Below are 26,694 nucleotides of genomic sequence, written 5' to 3'. Positions count from 1 at the left end.
GTTTATCTCTATGGGAGATAACCTTTCTGATAAAGGTTCTGGCCCTTGGATCTTATCAATCTGATTGGAAGATTCATCAAGCTGGCCAGGAGCTCCTAATACAGTAGGGAGAAAAAGGAAGAAAGATTGAATATGGGAGAGATGAATCAAGAGGGAAGAGACAGTCTTACTTAATATCCTATGTAAAAACTGCAGAGAAGAACTCTTCTTCATAACAAAATAGTATGTGGAAGTGGGGGATGTGGAGGTGTTAGCAAAGGAGACGGAGAAGGGGTAGTCAGAGAGGTAGGAGTTAGTGAAAGTTCAGTATTACAGTTACAGAAGCCAATCAAGGAGAAGCTTATATAGAAGGAGGTTGAGAACGGTAAGACTCAATAGTGGCAAAGCTTACAGAGTTCAAGGAGAAAGAGGACAAGGTGGGGGAAAAAGTGTTGGACTGGCCAACAAAGAGGTCATTCTTGACTTAAAAGGGGGAGTTTTGATAGAGTGATGGGGACAGGAATTCTCCTCCTTATAAGAGTCGGAAAAGTTAATGAACAAGGAAGTCACCTCTCTGAATATTTCACCTACGTCCTAACAAACACTTGGATTTAGTACATTCCATTTGGCAACATTTAAAAGAAATCTGGCCATGATTTTTATTTTGTGTTTGAATGTTTTAGCATCTCTTAGACCTAGCTTTGATTCATCCAAAGCCCTTACACAGCACCTAACAGAAAGATGTTTAATCGGTTTATTAGGGTAATTAGGCCAATTCCCTATCAATAGAGATTACATTTCATAGTCTTTTACTACCTAATTGTGAGGCTTTCTGCATTATATGCAAGGGTCAGTACTGCTTAGTTTGATCTTACAGTTTGTTTATAAAGGCTTATCCCTCAAGGTCCCCACAGCTGAATTTGCGCCAAATATAGTCAGCTAGTAGTTCTGACCTCTGAACTTGTTTTACTATAACATACTTTCTCCAAATTAGATTTCCCAACCATAATACATGGTAATCCAATAAACTATTTTGGGATTTTAGGAGGGAGACCACCTAGTTACAGATGAGAAAACTGAGGCCCAGGGAGGTTAAGGGATTTAAGATTATAGGATCATAAATCCAGAACTGGAGATGATATAGTCCAATCCCCTTATTACACAGATGAAGAATGGAGACCCAGGGAGCTTAGGTGACTTCATAGGATCATGGAAGGGACCTCAGAAGCTACCAAACCTCTCACATTACAGGTAAGGAAACTGAGACCTAGAGAGCAAAAGTGACGTTATAGAACTATAGATCGAGTGGGGTAAGGCAGCTTACAGGCCAAGTTCACTTTAAAGATAAGGAAACTGAGGCCTAGAATGGTTATATTACTTTCCCAGGTAAAAAGACTCAGAGATGGGATTGGAACCCAGGTCCTTGGAATTTGGAGCCTCTACTCTTTCCGCTATACCAATTGCAGCAGAAAGTTGGTTCTATTTTCTTCTGCGGAGGAAAGGAGTTCAATGACTTTTCATGTCTAGGCATTCATCTCCTCTTTTTTTTGTAGCAAATGCTCTCCTTCTCTTCTCCATTTCATCAATCTATAGCCATGGCTTCACATACCTGCAGATACCTCTTAAGTCTGTCTTCCCTCCCAAATTTTATAGCTCTTGTCCATGTTCCTACTTGGGATATAGAAGTCATTGAAAGAGGTAGTGACGGCAAGATGGAGATTACTTGCTATCAGTTATTTATGGTGCCAAAGAACTTTGAAATCATCAAATGAGATATGCTTTCAGCTTTAGAGAAGCTAATTTAATAGAGTCTTATTTCCTTCTGTGATAAACTGAAGATTCACTGGGGGAGAAAAGACCTTGAACTCCTTAGACTGCATGAAGCCTAGAAGGTTAAGGCTGGGGGATGGGAGTGGAGGTGTGGGTTCCAGGTCCCTCACTCTGGTGCTGCTCCTGATTTCTGAGCTAAGATCATAGAACTGGAGATTTAGATCTGGAAGAGACCCTTGAGATCAGTTAGTCCAATTCCCCCATTTTGCAGATGAGTAAACTAGGGCCTAGAGAATTGAATTACTTTGCCAACAGTTACGCAGGTAGTTAGTGGAAGAGCTGGGATTCAAACTCCAGAGTCTAATTCCACATCTAGTGTTCATTCTACTGTTCCAGGCTGTCTTTGATCCCACAAGTGGGCAAATATGACTGTGATGATCTCACCCTTATGGATACCCCCCTCCACCTAATAACACTTTTCCTTAAGCTTATAAGAAAATTACTGGGATGGAAATATCTGGGTGAAGGGTGAAAAGCAAATCAAATACCTGTCTAAAACCCTCTGAAAATGAGGGGTGCTGCTGCTGCTGCTCAGTCATGTCTGATTCTTCTTGACCCCATTTGAGGTTTTCTTGGCAAAGGTACTCCATTTCTTTCTCCAGCTCACTTTACAGATGAGCAAACTGAGGCAACAGGATGACATAACTTGCCTGGGGTAACAGAGCTAGTGCAAGTGAGGGATAGGAAGCTTCAATGAATATAGGAATATGGTTTGGCAATTGGGAATAAGTGAATTGTAAAAAATTCCAAGCCTTTCTCTAGATCTATACTGCAGGGTATTCCAAAATCCTCAAGTTTTAAGAGCTTAAAACTGCAGTAAGACTTTTGGAACACCCGGTATAACACCATTAAATTCCATGTGAATCTATTGCATAGGAAATCAGGAAATGTAAGCTACTTCCATTTGTTTATTCCATCTCAGTTCTAAGAGACCATTCCAAACGTTTTCATCTCTCCTTAAGAGTCTAATATCACTTGCTGCTTCACCACTTCACCCTTTAACTCATATGCCCATCCTTAGGTTTTCTTGTTCCTCTGGCATGGGAACACAGGTCTCGTTGGTACTTTTCTCCAACTCTCTTATTCATTTCTCAAGGCTCCTTCATTCTGAACAGTTGCCTCAACTCTTGCCTAGCCTTTAACTACTGAATGAGTAGTTCTGAGATGTGGGAAAGATCTTAACTTTGGGGTAGGAAACCTGTGGCCTTGAGGACACTTGACCTTCTAGGTCCTCAAGTGCAGCCTTTGACTGAATCCAAACTTTACAGAACAAATCTCTTTATTAAGGATTTATTAAATTTATTATTTATTATATATTTGTATATAAATTATATATTACATATAAATACAATTAAATTTAAAATAAGTAAATTTATTAAATCCTTATTAAAAAGATTTGTTCTCTGAAGTTTGGATTTTGTCAAAGGGCAACACTTGAGGACCTAGAGGGCCACATGTAGCCTTAAGGCCTCAGGTTTCCCGCCCCTGCCTTAGCAAGATCTCCCATTGTATCCTGAGCCAGTAATTCTTCTTGATTTATATCTGGTCTTTGGAGATGACTGGAGGAGAGAGTGAGGCTGATTCTGAACAGTTACCTCAACTCTTGCCTAGCCTTTAACTACTGAATGAGTAGTTCTAAGATGCGGATAAGATCTTAGCTTTAGGGGTAGGGAACCCGTGGCCTCAAGGACACATGGCCCTCTAGATCCTCAAGTGTAGTCTTTGACTGAATCCAGACTTTGCAGAACAAATCCCTTTATTAAATCCTATTTTTCTGCAACTCAAGACATCACCCTCCTCAGGCCATTGGTCTTCTTTAAGAACAAAGGAGAAACAACAGCAGCAATGATCAGATAGGAAGGACAATTAAAATCCTGCCACTAACACTGGCTGTGTGATCATGGACTTGTCGCTTCTCTCTCATTCTAAGCCTTAATTTTCTCCTCTGTAAAATGGGGATGATAATTCTGCAATACTGAAATACTGAGTTACTGTATCCAGAGGGTAACATTTAAGGCATTATATGAATGCAAGTTATCATTATTAATTATTATTGACATTGAGTAGGCTACAAATAGGTGGGTAAGTAGTGGCTGCAGTTAGCAATTAGCACACCTGCAACAACTCCCTTTTTTGAGTTAATTCAATATATCTAGAAAAGTGAAATGGTTTAATTCTTGAATCTCCATCTTTCTCCACCTGGATTTATACTCATTTCATTCCTAGGGCAATTTTAAGCAACAGGACTTTTGGAATAGCTCATATAACAACAGTAAATGTGATGTGCACCAGATTGTGTAGGAATTAACAAATACAAACTACTCCTAATTATTCCACAGCTTGTTTCTAAGAGACTTCCAAACATTTCACCTCTTTTTAAGATTCTAACCTCAACCAAAGCCTCAACTCAGTGTCTGGCACATAGTAGGTGCTTAATAAATCTTTATTGACTTGAACACTTAAAGCAATGACTGAACTTCACTGACAAGGAGAATGAGGTCACCTGATGTGAACAGCAGGTTACAGAAGGAACACACAATTTGGCAGTAGAGGAAAGAAGGAAACATTTATTTAGCACCTACTGTATACCATGGGGTGGAGGGTGTCTTCAGGGAAGACTCTGGTGTGAAGGCTGCTGAGCACTTTTTCAGAGCTGTTTTCGACCTTTGGTGTCCACCCGACATATTAAATTCTCACCTATGACTCCGAGAAGCTGTAGCATGCACAATGGTCACACCCTAGTATAACCATTTCAGTAGACAGGCTAAACCAGTAGACAGGTCTCAAACCCATCGGGAGTTAATGGGGTGTCTACCCCAAGCCTGTGAAGACATCATTTGGTGGAAGGGGTGGATGGGAATAATTTGTTCCAATAGCCATGAAGGCAGTTGAAGAAGGCTTGGTGGAACACTTAGAACTTTGTTAGACATCAAGAACATCAAGGTCATCCACTGCATCTCAGGCCATCACCAGTCATCTTGACTCTGTCCTGCCACTGCACTGTGACTCTGGAGGAGAGAGTGAGGTCGAAAGCTTCATTCAACTCTGCCTCACTTAAATCCAATATATGCACAAATCAAAAGACATCACCCACAGCATTTTTACCATTTTTACCTATCTCAAAGTCCTGTAGCGACAAAGTACCAAGTGTAGATGCACTGGGTTCTGCAGTCACAACCCTGCACACAGGTGGCCTAGGCTAGAGGGTGGTCTTTTCACTGGAAGTGACAGTGGGATTTGTCAGCCCCCTGGGTGTCTGAGCAGCCTTTTAAAGACCATACTGCTCATTTTCTGGTGGGAGGAAGGGTCTAGAAAGAGTGCCCTAAAAATTGTCTACTTACCCAACTGTGACCTCAGAGATGAAGGCAATGTGTGGTGCAAAGTGCTGGACTGATCATAGACTTATCCTATCCAAGTTAAATGTTTGCATTCAAAAAAATTTGCCCCAAGGCAAATGACAACCAGAAGAATTAATGTCAATAGATTAGAGGGTATTTTTGAGTGGGAACAGTCTGTTGCTAACTTGGAGGGAAAGTTGAGCCAACGTAAACTTGGCAATAGTGGAGCAGAAAAGGAGTAGGTGGCTTTTAGAGATTTGCTCTGATTTTGCTCATCTGGGTCAGAATACTCACAAGCATCAAGACTGGTCTGACAAAAATGATGGGGAAATTCAGAAATTGCTAAATGAAAACTCCAGAGGGTTTACCAGCAGGATTGTTCATCCATCTCTAAGAAGGCAGCATTTAATGCCATCAAAAGTAAAGTACAAGTAAAGAGAGATGCAGGATTCTTGGCTCAGTAAGAAGACAGATGAAATCAAGTTTTATGCTGATAGTAACAATCAATGCACTTTTATGGTACCCTGAAGACTGTGTGTGTGTTCATCCTTCGTTGCTGAAGAAGACCATGCCATCGGAGAAATAATGACATGACTTGCACTTGACTTTGTTTTGAGTGAGGAAGGGCTGTGTAGGTCGCCTTCCTCACTTCTCCTCCAGAGCCATCTGGATCCAGTGACCAGATATTCATCAGGATGACTGGAGATGACCCAGGATGAGGCAATTGGGGTTAAGTGACTTGCCCAAGGTCACACAGCTAGTGAGTGTCAAGTGTCTGAGGTGAGATTTTAACTCAGGTCCTTCTGACTCCTGCACTGGTGCTCTATCTACTGCACCACTTAGCTGCCCACACCCTGAAGACTATTTATGGGCCAAAGACCCATAAACTTCATCTCAATTACTCAGTGCTGATGGAGTCATATTGATTAGTGATAAAGACATGATCCTAGAGAGATAGGAGTACTTTCATAAAGTCTCAACAGATCATCATCAATCAATGCTGAAGTCATTGACTGTTAACCTCAGGTTGAAGTCAATCCCTCCTTAGCTGAACTTCCAACTGAAGAAGAAATTTTGAGGGCCATTAGGCTCCTTTCATGGGTTAAAGCATCTGATGCTGATTCTACTGCAGCTGAAATTTACAAGGTGGAGGGTCCATTGTTCTTACAAAAACTGACAGAAATTTTCTGGGTTATATGGCAAAAGAAGGTTATTCCCCCAGGAGTTCAAGGATGTCATCCATCTCTATAAAGGCAAAGGAAATAGATTGTCTTGTGACAATCACAGGGTGGGGATGGCTCTCTTTCTTAATGATTGCAAGCAAGATTCTTGCCAGAGTCCTCCTTAATAGGCTAATCCTTCACCTGGAAGATGTGCATCTATTTGAGAACCAGGGAAGCTTCAAAAGGGCTGAGGAATAGTTGATACAGTGTTTGCTGTCCAATAATTCCAGGAGAAATGCCAGGATAAGGACAGAGGTCTGTACACAACATTTGTAGATATGACCAAGGTTTTTGATACTGTCAATCATAAGGGTGTATAGAAACTTAGTCAAAATTGGTTTCCCAAAAGAAGTTTGTCAGTACTATATGTCCATTTCATGACAGCATGCTTGCCTGGGTTCTGGATAATGGACAATGCTTTTGTGCTTTCCCAGTCACTGACGGAGTGAAACAAGGCTGTGTGCTTGCTCCCATACTTTTTAGGTCAGCTACCATATTGATTATAAATTCTTCAACTTGAAAAGGCTACAAGCCAAGACTAAAGCGGAGGGAGTGTTGGTGCATGATGTTTTGTTTGCTGATGATTGTATATTCAACACAACTTCTTAAGCTGAGACACAACAAAGTATGGATTGATTCTCTGTTGCTTGTGTTAATTTTGACCAAACAGTTAACACCAAGAAAACACAGGTGCTCCATTAGCCAGCACCACACCAGCCCTCCCTCACTTAAATCCAATTCATTTGCAAGTCATGGCATTACCTTCCTGATGTCATGGTCCCCTTCAAGAATGAAAGATAAACAACAATCTATATGTGGAACCATCAGTTAAAGCAAATGGAGAAGTATATTGCCACTTACCTTGGCAATATACTTTTCAGGTATTTACACATTGATAATGTGGTTGACATACCCGTTGCCAGAGCTAGCTTAGTGTTTGGGAGACTGAAAGGAAGTGTAAGAGAGAAGAGACTGACTACCAAACTGAAGGTCTACAGATCCATTATGCTGACCTCATTTTTGTATGCCTGTGAAACCTGTATAATATACCAGCACCTTGTCAAGAAATGAAATCACTTCCATTTGAATTGTCTTAGGAAGATTCTGAAGATCACCTAGCAGGATAAGGTACCAGACACTGAGGTCCTTACTTGAACTAAGCTGCCAAGCATTCAAATTCTACTGCAAAGAGTACAACTCCGCAGGGCTGGCCATGTTGTGTGAATGCCAAATGTATGCTTGCCAAAAAGACTATTTTATGGAGAACTCACACAGGGCAGGTGCTCACATGGTGGTCAGAAAAAATGCAAGGACACTTTCAAGGTCTCTCTTAGCTTTGGAACTGATTGTCTAACATGGGAGACACCGGCACAGGACTGCCTAGTATGGCATGACCTCATCAGAGAAAGTGCCGTGCTCTAAAAGCAAAGCAGAATTGAAGTAGTTCAAAAGAAGTGAGGGATGTGCAAATTTAGAGAATCTACCCCAAATGTTCACATTGACTATTCGTGCCTGACCTATGGTAGAGCATTCCAATCTTGTATTGGTCTGATCAGCCACAGTTGGACCTACTTGACTTGACTCTAATGCAGTGACATCATTTTGGCCCTGGGCTAAAATGAAGGACTACAACCAAAGAACCAACTGTGCTAAGTGCTTTACAACTATTACCTCATTTTATTCTCACAACAATTCTGAGAGGGGGTATTGTTATTATCTCTATTTTATTATTGAGGAACTGAGGCACACATAAGTTAAGGTACTTGCTCAGGGTCAGACAGCTAACAAGTACCTGAATCAGAATCTGAACTTAGGTCTTCCTGACTCCAGACCCAGTGCTCTATCCACTGGGCCATCTACCTGACTCTCAAGGTCCTCAGTTCCAAACCACTTATTAGACAGGTAAGGAAACTTGGATCTAGAGAGAAGAAGTGATTCGCTAAAGGTCACATAGGTGGTAAGTGGATGATCCCAGTTATTGAACCCAGAACCTTTGGCTTTAAATCTAGGGTTCTTTCCACTGTATCATGTGGCTTGCTGTATGACTTCGGACAAATGATTTTTTTCCTCTGGGCCTCAGTTTCCTCTTCCGTAAATGAGGGGGTTTAGAGAGATGACTTCTAAAGTTTCTTCTGTCTCTAAATTCTACAAATACCAAAGTATAGATTCAGGCAACATTTAAGGGTAATTTTATATGCTTCTGGTATGAAGAAACAGAAATATGCATTGGTCATGAGAATGAGGAAAAGTCAGAAGACTTGGATTCGAGTTCTGGCTCTGACACCTGCTATCTGTATGAACTTGAGTAAGTCACTTACCTTCCCTTTTAGTGAACATAACTACATTGGTAACTTCACCTATGTGCAAATGATTCCTAAATCTGCCTCTACCCTCAATCTCCTTTAAGAACTGCCCATATTTCTACTGAGAGATAAAAGTTGCATTGAAGGGAAAAACCAAAACACGATGAAAATTGTGGATATTTGCTATGAGCAGAGAGAGACTACTATGCAGAATGAGAGACTTAGACTAAATGACTCCTCTAACTCTATGGAATTCTGTAACATTGTGGGCTAACCAACATTTGATAACTTGAGTTATATCTTAAACACACCATGGAATCTCAATGTCTAAATGCTTTTGAAAATCCTAATTTTTGATACATATGTATGTAAATCTTCATTTTCATTTACTATTGTTTTCTTGAAATGGGTTCATTCTATATTGCTGTCTTAGATTTTTCTCTCAAGCTTCTGGGAATTAATTGTATTCCCTGTATATGCAGTAAGACTCACAAAGGTTACTTTCATGCCAAACTCCTTAAACTCTAGTTTATTATATAACCAACTTCTCTTAAACATCACAGGCCTACATTGCTAACCTGAAAACTTGTTCCCATCTAGTGTGTGGTGTGTTGAAACCATAAATATATTAAAATAACGTTGATTGAAGCAAGACAAAGTCCACTGAAAGATACATCAGAGACCATATGAACCAACTGCCTTTAAAATAATATCTCAGCAACATGCTAAGGTTATGAATGCAGCAATCTCTTCCCATTTTTTCCATCTGAGATCATGTGTGGTTTTAAAAAAAACTGTCCTGAAGAGAAATTCACTTTTGTGGCTTATAGATCAAAGGACTGTGAATTCTGTGAATGGAAATAAGCATCTTTTTTGAAGGCCTCTGCCCAATTTTTTTTAGGGTCAAAAAAAGAAAAGAGAAGAAAAAAAAAGAGATTGTGAAAAGAGAATTTATCAGTTACTTAAGAGTAAAATGTAAAGCATTCCTTTTTATTGCAGAATTTGGAGAGGAATATATGTATTTGAGTTTTTTTTATAAAGAAAAAGTGAGGAAAGGGAGGGGAGAGAGAAGGAATTTGGCAGCAAAATTGAGTAAGGATTTGAATCACTTGGCTTCCAGTTGTGAAAGATGAGCAACACGACAGAAAGGCCTGGGTTAACAAGGGAGCACTTGAGGAAAACTTAATTTCAGCTGGCATGCTGAGTAGGAAGGTCAGCTCAGTCCACAAGTTCCCAGCTGGAGTTGGGCTTCCTCTGCCTGGACAATTTTCTTCCGCATTTCAGCTACCGAACCAAAAGGAAGGTGCCTTCCATTCAGCTAGCTCTTCAGAGTTTCTCTACTTAAAAGATCGGGCCGCCCCCCATCATTCCCTTGTCAACATGGGTATCATTTCTACAGAGGAAATGGTACAAAGAGGGTTTGGGGGTGGGATTTTTTTCTATTTGGACGTGTGTGAGAGAGTTTCTTTTTTTCCTGACTAATGTTCTTTAGAAGTTGAAACACACACTTATTTTTTGGCACTGTCTTAGAAGACAGGAAAGATTAAAATGATAGACAAAAAAAAAATCTGTAGGCAAGAAAAAAAATCACTCCTTTTAAAACAGAGATTCTTGAACTAGGGTCCATAAAATTGTATTTTTAAGAAATGTATTTTGATAATTATATTTCACCATAATTATTGTCCTTTGTAATCCTATTGTATTTTATGTGTTTAAGAATATCGTTCTGAGAAGGGATTTAAAGTCTTCTTTGTTGTTGGCCAATTATGTCTGACTCTTCATGACCCCTTTTGGGGTTGTCTTGGCACTTACTAGAGTGGTTTGCCATTTCCTTCTCCAGTTCATTTTACAGATGAGGAACTGAAGCAAACAGGGTTAAGTGATGTGACCAAGGTCACATAGTATCTAAGGCCATATTTGAACTCAGCTCTTCCTTACTCCTTGCCTGATGCTCTATCCATTGTACCACCTAGCTACCTTTAGGACTTAAAGGAAACCAAAGAAGCCTATAGGCAGAGATGAGAAGGGAGAGCATTCTAGGCAAAGGGAAGAGTCAGAGAAAATGTCCTGAACCAAGAGATAGAATGTCTTGTTTATGGCTAGCAAGGAGACCACCTTTTGGGTGGTTGGTTATGCTAGAAGGCTTTCCTTTTCAGGAGTGCATTTTGTAAAATCAATTTGCTGAGAAATGTTCATTTAAGAAATTATGAGATAAAAGACATAAGATGTCAAAAAATTATCCATGATATTTCAGATGTGTCCACATACATTTCAAAGCTTAGGAGTAAGATTTTAGTCGGTATGTGACTTTTAAAAAAATTGCTTTCTACTGCAAACACTATCTTCCTTCACTGTCTCCAAGTCAGAGATAAATGGTAACAGCTGTCAGAATACTATAAAAAGTGATCAATAGGTCAGTACCTCCCTAGACAAGAACAAAGCTCTCCCCACCATACCACTATCACCACCTTTCTTCTCCCATTTCCAGACATATGAGTAACCAGTTGTCTGGTAAAATAACTGCCTTCCTTTGAATTATTCCTGATTATTCTGAGACATGGAAGGGACTTTCTGAAATGAGTCAATCTCATTTGAGTTTTTAACTTTACCTAACTGAGGGGAAGGGAAGGGAAGCTGGACTACTAAGATAATATCCATAAAGTATTATTATTTCTGTATAATTATTAGATAAATAATTCAGAATGAAAATTTATTTCTTTTTTTCACACTTTTCCCTTTAAGTATTTTTCAATATTTCATTCTGAAACATTAATGACCATGTGTAGTAGAAATTGGTATTTTCTAGGTAATTCATGCCCCAAAGAGACCCTTTTAGAACAAGCAAAAAAAAAAAAAACAACCTTGAAGGGGACCTCAGCTATCTCATCCAAGCCCCTCATTTTATAAATATTGAAACTGAGGCCCAAGGAATTTAAGTTATTTGCCCAAAGCACCTAGGTGTTAAGCATCAGAAGTTAGATTTGAACTCAGAATGTGTGCTCTTCCATTGTTATTTGAGCGGCTGGATCAGAGAGAGTGGATGCTTGGCCCCAGGAATTTGACTAGGTTTCTGAGAAAGCTGGAATGAATATTAATATTAATATAGATCATGTATTGCGGAATGGCATCACAAGATGATTTGGGGCTGTTTCTCTTCAGGAGCTCAAGGCAAATTTCAGCAGCATCATAATTCCGGGCTTAAAATCTCAGAGCAGGGGGGACTTTTGGAGATCATAAAGTCCAGTGGTTCTCAAAGTATTTAGTCTCTTTAGTCTTACATTCTTAAAAATTACTGAGAAAACCTTCCAAAAGCTTTTATTTATGTTGGCTAAAGTTATTGACATTTTCCATATTAGGAATGAAAACATCTTAGTATTATTGTAAAATCGTTTTTTGATCATTGTGTGAAACAGGTTACATTTCTGAATTAGAAAAATTTCTGTTAAAAAATTTCCACCGCAGAACACCCTCAACACCCTCTGGCTCCTCTGTTGTGTTTTCTTCCCACTGATGATAAGAAATGTATCCTGTGAAATTGATTGTGTATGCCATTTCTGTCTTGGGTGAATGAAAATGTAGATTTGAAAAATAAAGCGTCAGACCAGGAAATATAGAAATGGGGGTAGCCCATCAGTGGGAAGAAGATACAACAGATAAGCCAGAGGGTGTTGAGGGTGTTCTGCAGTGGGAATTTTTTAACAGAAATTTTTCTAATTCAGAATGAAACCTGTTTTTGTGTCTCTCATCTTCACCTCCTCTCATAGAATAAAAGCTTCCTGAGGGCAGGGACTATTTCATTCTTGTCTTTGTATTCCCTAGCACTTAACACAGTGCCTGGAACATAGTAGGTGATTGATAAATGCTTTTTGATTGATCCCCACATCTTTAAAAATGGGTCAAATTATACTTGTATCATCCACCTTTCAGGGCTGAAATTGTGAGGATTTCTTGACAACATACACATTAGTACTATATAAAAGTGAGTTAATAATCAGTCTACACTGAATAATCCCCACCTTCCCATCCTTTGCTTTGATACAAAATGAGAGTGCTGTCTAGTGTGGAAAAATCACAGTATGGGAGAAGATTAGCTTAGACATTAGGAGAGGGGATTCCCTTTTCTGTAAGGAGGCACCAATTGTGAGGTCAGACCAATATTCACTTGAGGGTTTCTCTATAGGGCTTAATCTTTCAAAACATATCTCAATATGCATGGTCTTATCTGAGTATTATCATTTTAAAGAGAAGAAACCTTTTAACATGATTGAGGGTATTTGAAACATTTCTATCAATGATGCCTTGAATTTATATGAATTTGTTGTTTTAATAACGTTTAGCTATTACAACATCCAGCTTAGGTGGTATTGCAGAATATTGCCTCAGGCAAATACCTGTTGAGACTGGCCCATACAGCCAACTGTATCAGATGAAAGATATTAACAATAGGTCACACATCAACTTTTGGGTTACCCTTATTTTTAAGTATCTCTGAGAAACTGAATGCTTCCAGGAGCACAATTCTACTTTATTACAAAGGTTCTTACTTAAGGAACATGTTCCTAATCATTGTTCTTTCCATTCCGTTGTGCACATTACCTTTCCTTGCTTTGTCTAAGCATCTTTTCCATGAAAAAAATGCATAGGAAGAAAAGTTAAAAAAAAATCGGTCAAAGGAGTCTAACATTACCCTGGTCCTATGAATTCTTTACTATTTACAAAAGTTTTTGCCTTGATGGAAAGAAGGGGTATTTCCATGGCATAAAGGAAATTTCCCCAAATTACCTTTAGATGTATTATTATTTGACATACAGATATTCACACTTTAAACTTCTTCCCAGTAAGACATCTTATGGTATCTTAGAGTCAGATTCCTAATTTCCTCCCATGTCTCACACATTTAGAGCCAAATTTGCAGCCATGGATCTAGAAAAGCAGACGTGGTATAGTGAAAAAAGCATTGCCTATGGGGTTGGAAGACATGTATTCAAATCCCACCTCTAGTGATACCTGGGTGAACTTGAGCAAGTTGCCTAACCACCTTTGACCTTAATTTTCTCATCTGTAAAATTAAGATGTGGATTAGACAGGTTCTAAGGTTCCTTTCCAGTTTCAAATCCACAATTCTATGACAAAATCCACAAATGATACATATTTGTTAAAATATCATTCATGGGAAGTGCCATTTTAAACATTTTTTTTTACAAGTTTGTTTCCCTAACCAAAAAATAAATAAGAAGAAAGGAGATGAATAGAATCTTAGATAAGTTAGATATGATAGACATCTGAAGAAAACTGAAAGACAATAGAAAAGAATATATTTTTTCTCAGTGGTATATGGCACCTTTACAAAAATTGACCATATATTAGAGCATAAAAACTTTATAGTCAAATACAGAAAAGCAGAAATATTAAATGCATCATTTTCAAATCATAATGCAATAAATTGTATTTAACAAAGAATCATGGAAATACAGATTAAAAATTATTTGGAAACTAAATAACCTAATCTTAAAGAATGGGTGGGTCAAAGAACAAATCATATAAACAATAAGTAATTTTATTAAAGATATGGTAATAATGAGACGGCATAACAAAACTTATGGTATGCTACAAAAAGCAATAATTAGAGGAAAATTTATATCTTTAAATGCTCACACCAATAAAATAGAGAAGGAACAGATCAATGAATTGAGTATGCAATTAAAAAAAAACTAGGAAAAGAACAAATTAAAAAATCCCCAATTAAACACCACAATGGAAATTTTGAAAATTAAAGATGAGATTAATAAAATTGAATGCAAGAAAAACATTGGATTAATAAATACAACTAGGAGTTGGTTTTAACTTTAAAAACAATAAAATAGATAATCACTCATTAATATAATTTGAAAAACCAAGGAAAAGCAAATCACTAGTATAAAAAATGAAAAAGGTGAATATATCACAAATGAAGATGAAATTAAAGTAATATTATCAAATTATATGCCAATAAATTTAACAATTTAAGTGAAATAGAAGAATACTTACAAAAATATGAACTGCTCAGATTAACAGAAGAGGAATTAGAATATCTAAATAAACCTATCTCAGAAAAAGAAATTGAACAGGCCATAAATGAGCTTCCTATGAAAAAAGCATGAGGACCAGATGGATTTACAAGTGAATTCTACCAAAACATGTAAAGATTAACTAATTCTAATATGAAATAAGTTATTTGGAATATCAGGCAAAGAAGGAGTTCTACCAAACTCCTTTTATGAAACAAACATGGTACTGATAACTAAACAAGGAGAAACAAAAACAGAGAAAGGCAATTTTCACTAATTAGTACAAAAATCCTAAATAAAATACCAGCTAGGAGAATGTAGCAATATATTCCAAAGATTATATATTGTAACCAACTGGGATTTATACCAGGAATGCAAAGCTGATTCAATTTAAGTAAAACTGTTAACATAATTGATTACATAAAATAAAATAAACAAAAATCATGTGATTATAGCAATAGATGGAGAAAAAGCTTTTGACAAAATATAACACTCATTCCTATTAAAAACTCCTGAAAGCATAGGTATAAATGGATCTTTCCTTAATATGATAAGAAACACCTACCTAAAACCATCAACAAGCATTATCTATAATGGAGATAAGCCTACCACTGAGATCAGGAGTGAAACAAGGATGTCCATTATCACCAGTATTATTCAGTATTGTATTAGAAATGCTAACAAGAGCAACAAAAGAAGAAAAAGAAATTGAAAAAGGTCAGAATGGGTAATCAGGAACTAAAACTACCTCTTTTTGCAGATGGTATGATAATATACTTGGAAAGTCCGAAAGATTCAACTAAAATTGGTTTAAACAATTAACAATTTTAGCAAGTCAGGATACAAAATAAACTCACATAAATGATCAGCATTTCTATATATCACCAACAACTCATTCAAGAAGGGATCAAAACCATTTGGTACTTGCTAAGAAATTGAATAGTGGATCAATGGAACTGAGTAGGTATACAATACACAGTAGCAAATGATTATAGTAACCTCATGTTTAATAAACACAGCTCTACACTTTTGGGATAAGAACTCATTATTTGGTAAAAATTGCCGGGAAAACTGGAAAGCAGTCTGGCAGAAACTAGGTATAGACCAATATCTTACACCATTTACCAAGATAAGGTCAAAATGAATATATGATCTATACATAAGGGATGATGTCATAAGTAAATTAGAAGAGTATGGAACATATTACCTATCTGACTTATGGATAAGAGAACGATATGCATAAGCAAGAGATAGAGAGTATTGTGGGATGTAAAATGGTTAATTTTGATTATGTTAAATTTAAAATTTTATACAAATAAAACCAATGTAACCAAGATTAGATGGAAAGCAGAAACTTGGAAAAACTTTTATAGCCAGTTTCTCGAATAAAGGTCTCATGAGTCAAACATATAAGAATATTAGTCATTCTGCAATTGTATGAACAGCAGTTTTTGGAGTAAGAAATCAAAGTTATCTGTAGTCATATAAAAACGCTCAAATGCAAATTAAAACATCTCTGAGGTACCATCAGATTGGCTAAAATGATAGAAGGGGAAAATGAAAAATATTGAAGGGGGTGTGGAAAAATTGGAATACTAATATAATATTGGTGGAACTATGAGGGGATCCAACCATTCTGGAGAGCAATCTGGAATTATGCCCAAAGAACTACAAAATTGTGTATACCCTTTGATACAGCAATACCACTATTAGGTCTGTTTCCCAAGGTGATCGGGGAAAACGAAAAGAAATGATCTGTTCTAAAATATTTCTCTTTGTGGAGGCAAAGAAATAGACATTGAGAGGATGCCCATCAATTGGGGAATGGCTGAATAAGTTGATATAATTGTGATGGAGTTCTACTGTGTTGAAAGAAATGATGAGCAGGTTGGTTTTAGAAAACCATGGAAAGACTTGCATGAAATAATGCAGAGTGAAACAAGTAGGACCAAGATAATGTTGTGTACTGGAACAGCAAGATTGTTTGAAAAACAATTGTAAGTAACTAAGCTGTTTTGAGTAATATGATAATTCAAATCCACTACAAAGTTCTTATGAAGGAAAATGCTATCCACCTCCAGAGAAAGAACTGATGTATGGAAGTATGTGTTGTATGGTTCAACATATAAATCTATTTCAAATGTTAGCTTTTTCTAATACAGGTTTGGGAGGAAGGGAAGGATGAGAAAACTCAAAATGTAACAACAAATAGACAAAATAAAATAAAAGTTCACTTCCTAAAGTGATCTCATTAAAATTCAACTCTTTAAATGTTATGCTCAAAATGTACTCCAATTCTCATTCTCCCTATATATGAAAAATGTTACAAATAAATATTGGATACCCTGCAAAAACAGAGGCATTTATTCAAATCCCCAAAAGACCTTAAAGTAATTTTGTTTGGAATAGATTAAGGCAGATTATAGAGTATGCTGCATATTTTTTTGAAAAGAAATAAAACTGTATGGCTGATATAATTTCTAAATTTAGAGGGCTTTTATTTAAGGTCTTTTGTTGAAGGTTAGAGGAAAAAATAGTATTTTATTCTCCCACAAGGAAAGATTTTTTAAAAAATTCTTTTGGATCTTGAAGCTGCGTCAAAGATTCTTTGTAATTCAGAGCTGTGCATCTTTAGAACCATGCATATACTCACCATTTGATGTGTCTGAACACTTCCTACTTAAAATGAGTTCAAAGTGTAAACAGAAATTGATCTTTATTACAAGAACATGGTCTATAGGAAAAAGCACTGATTTCAGAGTCAGAGAACATGATTCATGTTCCAGTGTGTCATTTACTCCCTGGGTAACTTTAGCCAAGTCATCTCTGACCTCAGTTTCTCCCTCTATAAAATCAAGTTCAATTTCTTTTAAACTATATCCCGTAAGGTCCTTTCCAGATTTATTATCTGATAATTACATAGCTAAAATTATTAACTATAAACCTCCGCTACTCAGGGAACTGGTGACAAATTTGATCTGTGTGATCAACATTCTTATATTACTGAGTAGCTAAAGGAAAAAAATTCTGTAAGTTATATGCTTTTTTAAAAAACAAAAAAGAATATAATATTTTATTGACCTAGAATGTTTGTTAGAATTTCCTTTTCTACTTATATCACAGGTTAAATAAGACTCTAGTGGGTTATGGGGCATCATTTTAATCATATCCATAATACATATTAATATGTCATGCAGACTAACTGAACCTATTTAAATAAACTTAGCTACTAAACATCTAAGCAGACACCCTTAAAGGAATCAAAAGTTAGAAACACTTTTTCATCTGTTTTCACATCATAAGTTTATTTTGCTTCTCATTTTCCAGTAAGTAAACTTTATGAGGTTCTACTAGTAAAAACCAGAGTCTGTGTCCACTGGATATCAGTAGAAAGAATTTTCAGCATCTCTACTAGGTTCAATGGTCCAATTTGTTCCTTGCTAAGGTATTAAGTTCAGGAACAGAGGTACCTAGTGTTGGGCTTCAGTTTAAGAATTTAGCTAATCATGGAGAGAAAAAGTATAAATAGTGCTGAGCAAATAACTCTCACTTTCTGCTAAGGAATCATAAGACCCTTAAAAAATAAAACTTACTAGCCAGTTACTGGATAGTGATTTGACAAATAGTTGGAATTCACCCCCGTTAGTCTGTAGAGCAAGGTTGGTTCCTTACTTCAGGTGGGTTAGGAGAAAGCATTTTGACTTGAATAAATGTTAATAATCAATTGCAAATGATAAAAAAAAAATAGTGATGTTTCTCTACACTCTCTTCAATCTTTGCACATTTCTTTAACTTTCTCATCCAAGCCTACCCTCAGGCTAATCAAGACAAGATTTTCTTAGGACTCATATTCTATTGGATAGTAGAAAGAGCACTGGTTTCAGAGTTACAGGAACATTCTTATTTTAAAAGTTGAATTCATAGCTAGTTGATAATCTTTTTCCAGACAGAGTTAAGAAAAATAAAGCTCCCACTTTTGCTTTGGTTTCATTTTTTCTTTTTCTAATTGGTTTGAGGTATGGTCATTGTACTTAAAACAAACAAAAAAATAGGACAATACTAGGTGTAACCAAAAGAGGGCATATTCCACCCTTAGTGTCTTTTAGAAAACTCCCGTATTTGTCAAAGGAGTCTCAACACATGGGACCAGGCCCCACAGGGCCATAGGCATTCTAAACTCTACCAGGAAAGCAAACACAGAAACTACATAGCAGAGTTTTCCAATAAATCAACTAGCCACTGTAATTTAGCAGCATTTGGTGGGTTATTTAATGCAGGAGCTATATCACCATTTAGCAATCTTCCTCTGAAAGTTAAAAATCAGCATTAAATGCTTCACTGTAATAAGAATTTTTTGGACGTGAAATTTCATATGCCCTGGCAAAAATTCCCTCTCATGTGAGATTATAAATTGTCATCCATCAGTAAAAATAAAATGTAGCAATTCCAGAAAAAGCATCACTAGTTTAAATAATACTTGGAAATTCAATACAATTCAACAAGCAAATATTAAGCACCTACTATATTCAACTAAAAAAGGAAAACCATGTAGTCATCTTCCAAAAGTTTGCTTCATTTTTTAATAATATAGAGATAAGAGAAACAAGGCCCCAGAATAGGTGAGCTCTTGACTTCAGGTAAACATATTGAAGCTACAACCAGAGTTTTGTGGAAAAAGGCTTTTTTAGAAGGTAGTTTTTCATATTTGACAACAAAAGTACAGAAAATGCCCTTTCAAGCAGAAGAAAAAAATCAAGTATGTTTTTACATCATTTCCCCAACCATTTCTCTGTCTTCTTGAATGAGTTTTAAAATCAGAGTTTATTATTTAATTTGTCTTTGGAGACATTACATTTTTTTTATAGTCATGTATTGATCTGTTTTTAGCTTGATACTAAATTCTCATGTAGTAACTTTAATTCCTTTAGCTTGATGCATTATACTATTTCTAGATTACTAAATGAGGTTCCCAGAGTATATGTGGATTTCTTTCCGGACTAAGCTTTGAAATCAGAAACACAATATGTTTCACTCTCTAGTAGGGATAGCACTGTTCATAGAAGGGAAATGTGACTTTTGGAAGGATGGTCAATGTAAAGATCATATTTCTGATATTATAAAAATACAGATTGAACGGTGTACTAAATATATTAATAGGAAAGTGACTGGCACAGTTTTTTATAATAATTCATGGTGTGAAGAGGCAAGTGCCTTTAAAACAGAGTAAATTAGAAAGAGTGTCATCTATTCTTATCGAAATCTAGCAGACGTGGTCATCTCTACGAAACCAATATTAAAGCAGACACAAGAATGATTTCAAAGATTACCATTTTTCTCTCCTTCCTCTTCAGGAAAAGAATGGCTACTTTGGGGAAAACATTGACATCTCCTGCCTTCTTCTTCCAGAAAACGACAAAGGAAAAAAAGAATTTTAAAACAGCATGGCATCCAAACGCCACAGTGTGGTACAGAAGCGGAAAATGGAATTGCATTTGTCTTGGGGCAGGCTCACTGCTTCGTCAACACCTCGTGTTAAAACTTAAAACGTGTCAACTCCTAGCCATACCGCATGTCACTAGTGCCAAGAAACAGCGCGGCCAACCTCAGGACTCTGGCTCAAGTTCACGGTACCTACACGTTCACAGGGGACAGAGGGAAGCGCAGGGAATATCATACTTCCCCAGGATTGCGTTTCCAATCACTTGCTATGCTGCCGGATCCTTATTTCCTAATAAGACACGTACGAAAAAGCAGCCCCACTTCCTCTCTGTCTTAATAATTTTGGAATTATATAGAGCTTTAAGATTCGTAGAGTTTTACATATTTGATCCTCACAACAGTCACGTAAGGTAGGTGCTGTTATCCCCATTTTGCAGATGAGGAAAGTGAGGATGAAACAGGGTAAGTGACTTGCCCAGAGTTACAAGGGAAAGGGAGAAAAAGGAAAAGAACCAAGGAGGGGGGAGGGGGGCGCGGAGGCAGGCAGAGGCAGCACAGACTTACACGAGGGGTTTGTAGAGGGATGACAGAAAGCAGGAGCTAAGTCACAGGTCTGGTAGCGTTGTTTCCTCCCTCTTACTACCTACCTCCCATTTCCCTCTTCCTCCCAGATAGGAGATCAGTTAAAGATTACTCTGCAGCCGGCAAACTTCAAAGCCTCCCCGCCTGAGCCAAAGGTAAAGATAACATTCTTGCAGGTCTAATCAGGTCCTGCGGTTGCCCCATTTTTAATCACCTGGTTTTAAAGTTAAAAAAAAAAAGTTACATCAGGAGGCAGTGGGATGGAAGTTTGGGAGTCCCTTTCTAGTTACAGAAGCTCCTTTCAGAATAAACTTTCATCGCTGTGTTTTTAGCGATTAAGGAAAGGATCAGTCTCTTCATGGAACACTCAGTGTCCAGCTGCTGGGTTCTGTAAGGCTCAAGACAGAATTGCCTTCAAGCCTCCAATCTTTCAGTTCAATAAGTACTTGTTTTTGACCATTCATCATTGTGGTCGGAAGGGTAGAAGTCTGCCTTTTCTTCGGGTCGTTTCATCAAGATTTCTCGACTAAATGTTTCCTGCACATAGTGGGCGCTCAGTAAATGTTTGTAAAATGAATGAATGAATGAATGAATGAATGGACGGAGGGATGCGTCTGCAAACGAGTGTGCACGCTGTCTAGACGCACGCTGTGGAAGCGAACTTTCACCACTCGAGATGCTACCTCTTGCTACCCACTGCGAAGGCAGGAGAGGCTCCCCCTCCCAAGTCTCTCACGAATGCCACCTCTTTTGCACAAACCCCCCGCCCCCGCCCCTACTCTTGCCAGGTTCCCATTTCATCTGAGCACCACTTGACCCTGAACCCAGAGCACTTACAGGTAAGAAGTGAAGACGCTGAGGTTGGATGGGACTCCCGTGAGTCCCAGGTCGGAGCAGTCCACCCTGAGCAGCATCCTGGAGTCCTGATCACACTGACAGTGGGTAGGGCACCCTAGCTGCCTGGCCGCCAGGGTCTCCGCGGGACTCCCACTCGCTAGCCGCCCCCACTGCAGCAAGAGCGCCCAGAACAGGAGCGCACCGGCCGGGGAAGTGTCCATGGTGCCAGGGATACCAGGGCAGGGGAAGGAGCTAAGGGAGAGCGGGGCAGTCCGCAGAGCTGGCGGGTAGACAGTCCCTCCGCGGAGGAGAGGGGCTCCACTGGACTCCTCACTTGGTCGCCTTCTCCAGTTAAGTCTCTCAGCGCTGGCCTGCAGCTGGGAGCTCTGTGATCCTGCCCTTTAGGGGAAAGGAGGGAGGACGCGAAACTGCAGAGCCTGGGGGCTCGCCGGCTGCTGCAGCGGCTGCGGCTGCTGAGGTTGCTGCGGCGGCTGCTGTGGCTGCGGCTGCTGCTGCTGCAGCTGCTGCGGTCACCGCGGCGTTGGCCTCTGCGTTGATCTTGCCGCCACTGCTGCGGGGCTGCTGCAGGAGGGCTGGAGCAACATCTCCCAGTTCACGCTTTTTTTTAAAGGGCTCCGGCCCGAATTGCGCGCCCAGTGACGTCAGCGCAGCCTGGCTTCCCCTGCGCCCCTCCCGCCCCAACTCTTCCCTCCTTCTTTCCTCTCCCTCCTTCCCCCACTCTCTGGGGCGGAGGGAAGGAGGAGGTGGGGGCGGGGGCGGAGGCCTGAAGATTCCAGCGCCCTTGCACACAGCAGGCAGGATGGACCCCCGTCCCAGCCCTAGCCCACTGCGTCCGCCTCCTCTTGCCCTCCTAGAAGGGGCGGTGTTGGGGTGGAGGGGGGGGGGGGCGAGGCGGGGAGGTTAGAAAGACAGGAGAGACCTTCAGCACTTGGCCTCAGAACCCAGGCTCAAGTTGCCCAAATAGATCCATCATAGGTCACTAAAAAGAAAATTCTAAAGCTGGGTCCAGAAAATAGCAACAAGCAAAAGAATCACTAAGGACCGTGAGGCATACAACGGGATGACATTCCGTACTGCACCTTTCACCACACGGTCCAGCTAGCTTTTACCCTGCCGTCAAAATGCTAAGCTTAATGGCTAAAGAAATAGAACTCCTGCACGATCATCCCAGCTCCCCCTTTCCCAATGGTCCAGGTGTCGAAGTCGGAAGTGGTTAATTATTTTTGAAAGTGCTTTGGGACTGCAACCAAATCACCTAAAAGTAACCTTGCAGATGCTACCAACTAGTTCCATTGGTTCAGGGCCTTAACCACACCTCTCCTGTATGTATTCCTGTGACCTGCAATGCAGTCAAGCCTGAAGAGAATATGACTTAGAGTTGGAAAGGACCTCTTCTAGTCATCTTTTAAAAATGAAGGCAAGTGGCAGCTGAATGGCTTCTTCAAGGTCACACATGTAGCAAAAAGTAAGCCAGGCTTTCTGATATAAATTCAGTGGTCTTTCCAGCACAGATCTAATTCAGACACCAAGCTCTCAGAAAAGCTGGGAATGACTGGATCCTTTCAACCAGAAGAAACAATGAGGAATTTAGATTTCCTTTGGAAGGCCAGCCAGTTGAAGAATTTTACTAGAGGAAGAAAGTATGGTGTCCTTGAAAGGGCGCTGGCTTTGGAGGCAGAGGACTTGGGTTTGAATACTACCTTTATTACTTAGTACCTGCATGACCTTGGGCAAGCCTTCATCTCCCTAGCCCTCCGTTTCCATCTCAGTAGGATGAAAATTGAATTAAATTACTTTCAAAGTCCTCTTCTAAGGTCAAATCTGTGATCCTAAGAATTGACCTAAACAAAGACTGGAAGAAGTACAAGCTTGACCACTGTTAGATTAATCTTTTTAAACTTAAACATTTTTCTTGTCATTCTTCTGTTCTGGATTCTGCTATGACTTCCTATACAGCCTGCTGCATCAAGTTCAAAACTCCAAATTCCTTTAATTAACTTTAAAAAAAATATGAGACTTCATAATTTGGCCCCATCTTGCCTTCCCAAGTTAATTTTTTTTTTCTACTCTGAAACATATGTACTCAATTCCAATCAGGCCAGTTTCACTACTACCCCTCTCTTTATCTGTTTTTCCAAATCTAGGCTCATTGATTAATTTATTCACTCACTTACCCATTCATTCACTCATTCCTCCATCCATCCATTTATTCAACAAATAGCTATTGAGTTCCAAAAGCATATTCTTGTTAGCTACTTATCTAGGTTCATAGCTGATTATTCTGCCTCCTCTACAAGCTTCTCTCTCCTCTTTCTCCTTCTTTTTCTCCTCCTCCTCCTCTGTCTGTCTCTTTCTCTCTCTCTCCCCTCTATCTCCATCTTCTCCCATCCACATTCATTACTCCTTTCTCTTGACTTCTATCAGATTTACCTGCTTGATTTTTATGTGATTAATTGTAACGAGTCCTCTGTGAGTTAGTAGATTGAAAGTTGGCCTGGAATTATGCCATCTGGATTCAAGCCCACTTCTGGTAGAAACTGGTGGCTATGACCTTGGGGAAGTCACTTAACAGTGGTTCAGGAAACTCCCTAAAACTAGAAATTGAAGAGTTAGTTGCTCAACTGATTTGGTAAAGGGAATTCCTAAACCATTAAATGAGACATGCTGAGGTTTTTTGTGTTCTTTATGAAAACAAAACAAAGACTTTCCCGGGAAAAGACTTTCTCTTCTTTTGCATTAAGCCAGAATCAACTTCTTTTGAAAAACATGGATTTTTAAAATCAGAATCTTTAGGGTGGGCTGGAAGGTAGAAATCTGTAAGTAATTTTAGTCACAGAAAATGTTGCTGAAATAAGTACCTGGGCACCCATTGGACAGACATATTGTATATCCATCTATCCATCAAGTAAGAGCCTAGTAGATATTCAATGTACTGGAGATATATGATTAAATATATGAACGAATCCCTGACTTCTAGTTGGAGAGACAAAACTAATAGTTCTACCAAAGGGGCCCTCTTAGCTCTGGACCCATGAATGCAAACTAAGTTCAGTCCTGGAGGAGTCTAGTTTCATAGGAAGAATTAAGCTCTTAAAAAAATTCTTTGGCTTTTTAAACTTTATGCTTGAGTCCCTAGAAGAATCATTTAGAGCTTAGGTTTAGCACGTCTCTTAGAATCTCACCTAAAAGAGTGAGTAGAAAGATACTCAAAGTACAATGTCAATCACATATAGGATACTTAATTATTTCCTTTCTCACACATTCACACAATGCTAAACACACAAAAACTCATAAGGGCACAACTGGCTAAAACTTAAATATGAAACATCCCCTTATGATTGCTATTATATTCTTCCAGAATATTGATATTTAAAAATCCAACATGTAGCATTTTGTAGAATTGTCCCATAAGCATTTTATCTTTACATTTGATCCTTACTGTTTTCTTCTAGGTTTGTGTCTTCTAGCAACCAAGGTAAGGGCTTGGGCCATCCTTCAGTGGTCATCTTCAATCCCAAGAGGTTCTAGAGTGATGGAAGGGGAAATCTCTACATCCAGTACCAACCAATGCAACCAGTTCATCCAGCACCAACTGAGGGACCTAAGAGCACCCAACCTCTGGAATTCACAAGTTGTCCATCTAGGATCACCACTTAGTCACCCATGCTTAGGAAAGAAACAGAGCAAAAAACTTTAAAGTCTAGTTGGGCTTGGTATGTACGAACAGCTAATTTTTGAAGGATGATTAGGGGTAATATTGCTCTCTCCTCTTCCCTGTTCCCCTTTACATAAACACACACACACACACAAAAGAAAGAGAGAAACACACAGAGACAGAGAGGCAGAGACAGAGAGATGGAGACAGAGACACAATGACATAGAGAGAAATAGAGATAGAAACAGAGTCAGACAGAGATAGAGACAGAAACAGAGAGATCAATATAGACAGAGAGAAAGAGAGACACAAAAGACAGAGAAACAGAGACACAGAGACAGAGATACTGAGACAGAGGGAGACACAGAGGCACCAAGACAGAACAAAGAGGCAGAGAGAGGCGTTATCTATCTATCTATCTATCTATCTATCTATCTATCTATCTATCTATCTATCTATCTATCATCTGTCTGTCTGTCTATCCATCCATCCATCTATCTATCTATCTATCTATCTATCTATCTATCTATCTATCTATCTATCTATCTATCTATCATCTGTCTGTCTGTCTATCCATCCATCCATCTATCTATCTATCTATCTATCTATCTATCTATCTATCTATCTATCTATCTATCTGTCTGTCTGTCTGTCTGTCTGTCTGTCTGTCTGTCTGTCTATCTGTCTATCTGTCTATCTGTCTATCTGTCTATCTGTCTCATCTATATATGAGAAAGAGACAGAAAGAAGCTATCTCTCCTTTTAAAAATTGACTCAGTGGGTGGATCTTTTTGGCATAGTGGTTGGTCCTCTTGATATAAATGTTCTTTGCCACCATCTGGATCCGAAGACCTGATAAGGGGATTTCTTCATCACCCAAAGCACCCAGGTTCTTCAGCGCTGACTCACCCATGAAAGCTTAGAAGCAACCAGGGCAGTTCCAAGAAGGCTCCATGTGATGCACTCAGATCTCACTGTACTAGAGAAGGATCATAGATGTGGGGCTGGAAAGGACCTCAGAGGCCAGTGTTGCCATTTTAAAGTTAGAGAAATACCGCCGCCACCCCCCCCCCCCCCCATCTGCCTTGCTGAAGATCACACAAATGGTAAACCAGATGTGGTATTTGAACTCAATTCATTTGGAAGCATGGATTAAGGAGACCCCACAAATAGACAGAACTAATTGTCAAACAACATATAGTCCTAAAAATTCATCCTTGGAGGAGGTTCTGCTCTATCATTTTTATCCTACCGAGGTTCAAGATTACATATCACAGGAATATAGAGAGAGGGTATATTGTTACTGAGGAAGGTTAGTAGGTCAAAACCACAGATATTTAGGTAAGGCATCCTCATTTGTCATCTTGGAAATATCTTCATGTAGATGAGGAAAAATTCAAAGGTTTATATCATCCCAGGAATGAAAAAATCCAGTTTCTG

The 26,694-nt window shown here is 38.8% G+C and overlaps 1 protein-coding gene across 1 annotated transcript in view; it reads right to left on the bottom strand.

Moving 5' to 3' along the window:
- LGR5 (leucine rich repeat containing G protein-coupled receptor 5) overlaps positions 1 to 22,388 on the bottom strand; it is a 196,891-nt gene extending 174,503 nt beyond the window's left edge. Inside the window, exon 1 of the mRNA XM_072655379.1 lies at positions 21,579 to 22,388. Within this exon, the coding sequence (XP_072511480.1) occupies positions 21,579 to 21,799 (221 nt within the window). The 5' untranslated portion in view covers positions 21,800 to 22,388. The remainder of the gene's footprint in view (positions 1 to 21,578) is intronic.
- Between the last annotated feature and the right edge of the window lie 4,306 nt (positions 22,389 to 26,694).

This window comes from Notamacropus eugenii, chromosome 3 (assembly GCF_028372415.1).
Source record: "Notamacropus eugenii isolate mMacEug1 chromosome 3, mMacEug1.pri_v2, whole genome shotgun sequence".
Taxonomy (NCBI): domain Eukaryota; kingdom Metazoa; phylum Chordata; class Mammalia; order Diprotodontia; family Macropodidae; genus Notamacropus; species Notamacropus eugenii.
Note: the sequence above shows the minus strand (reverse complement) of the source record. Positions and strands in the feature narration are given on the sequence as shown.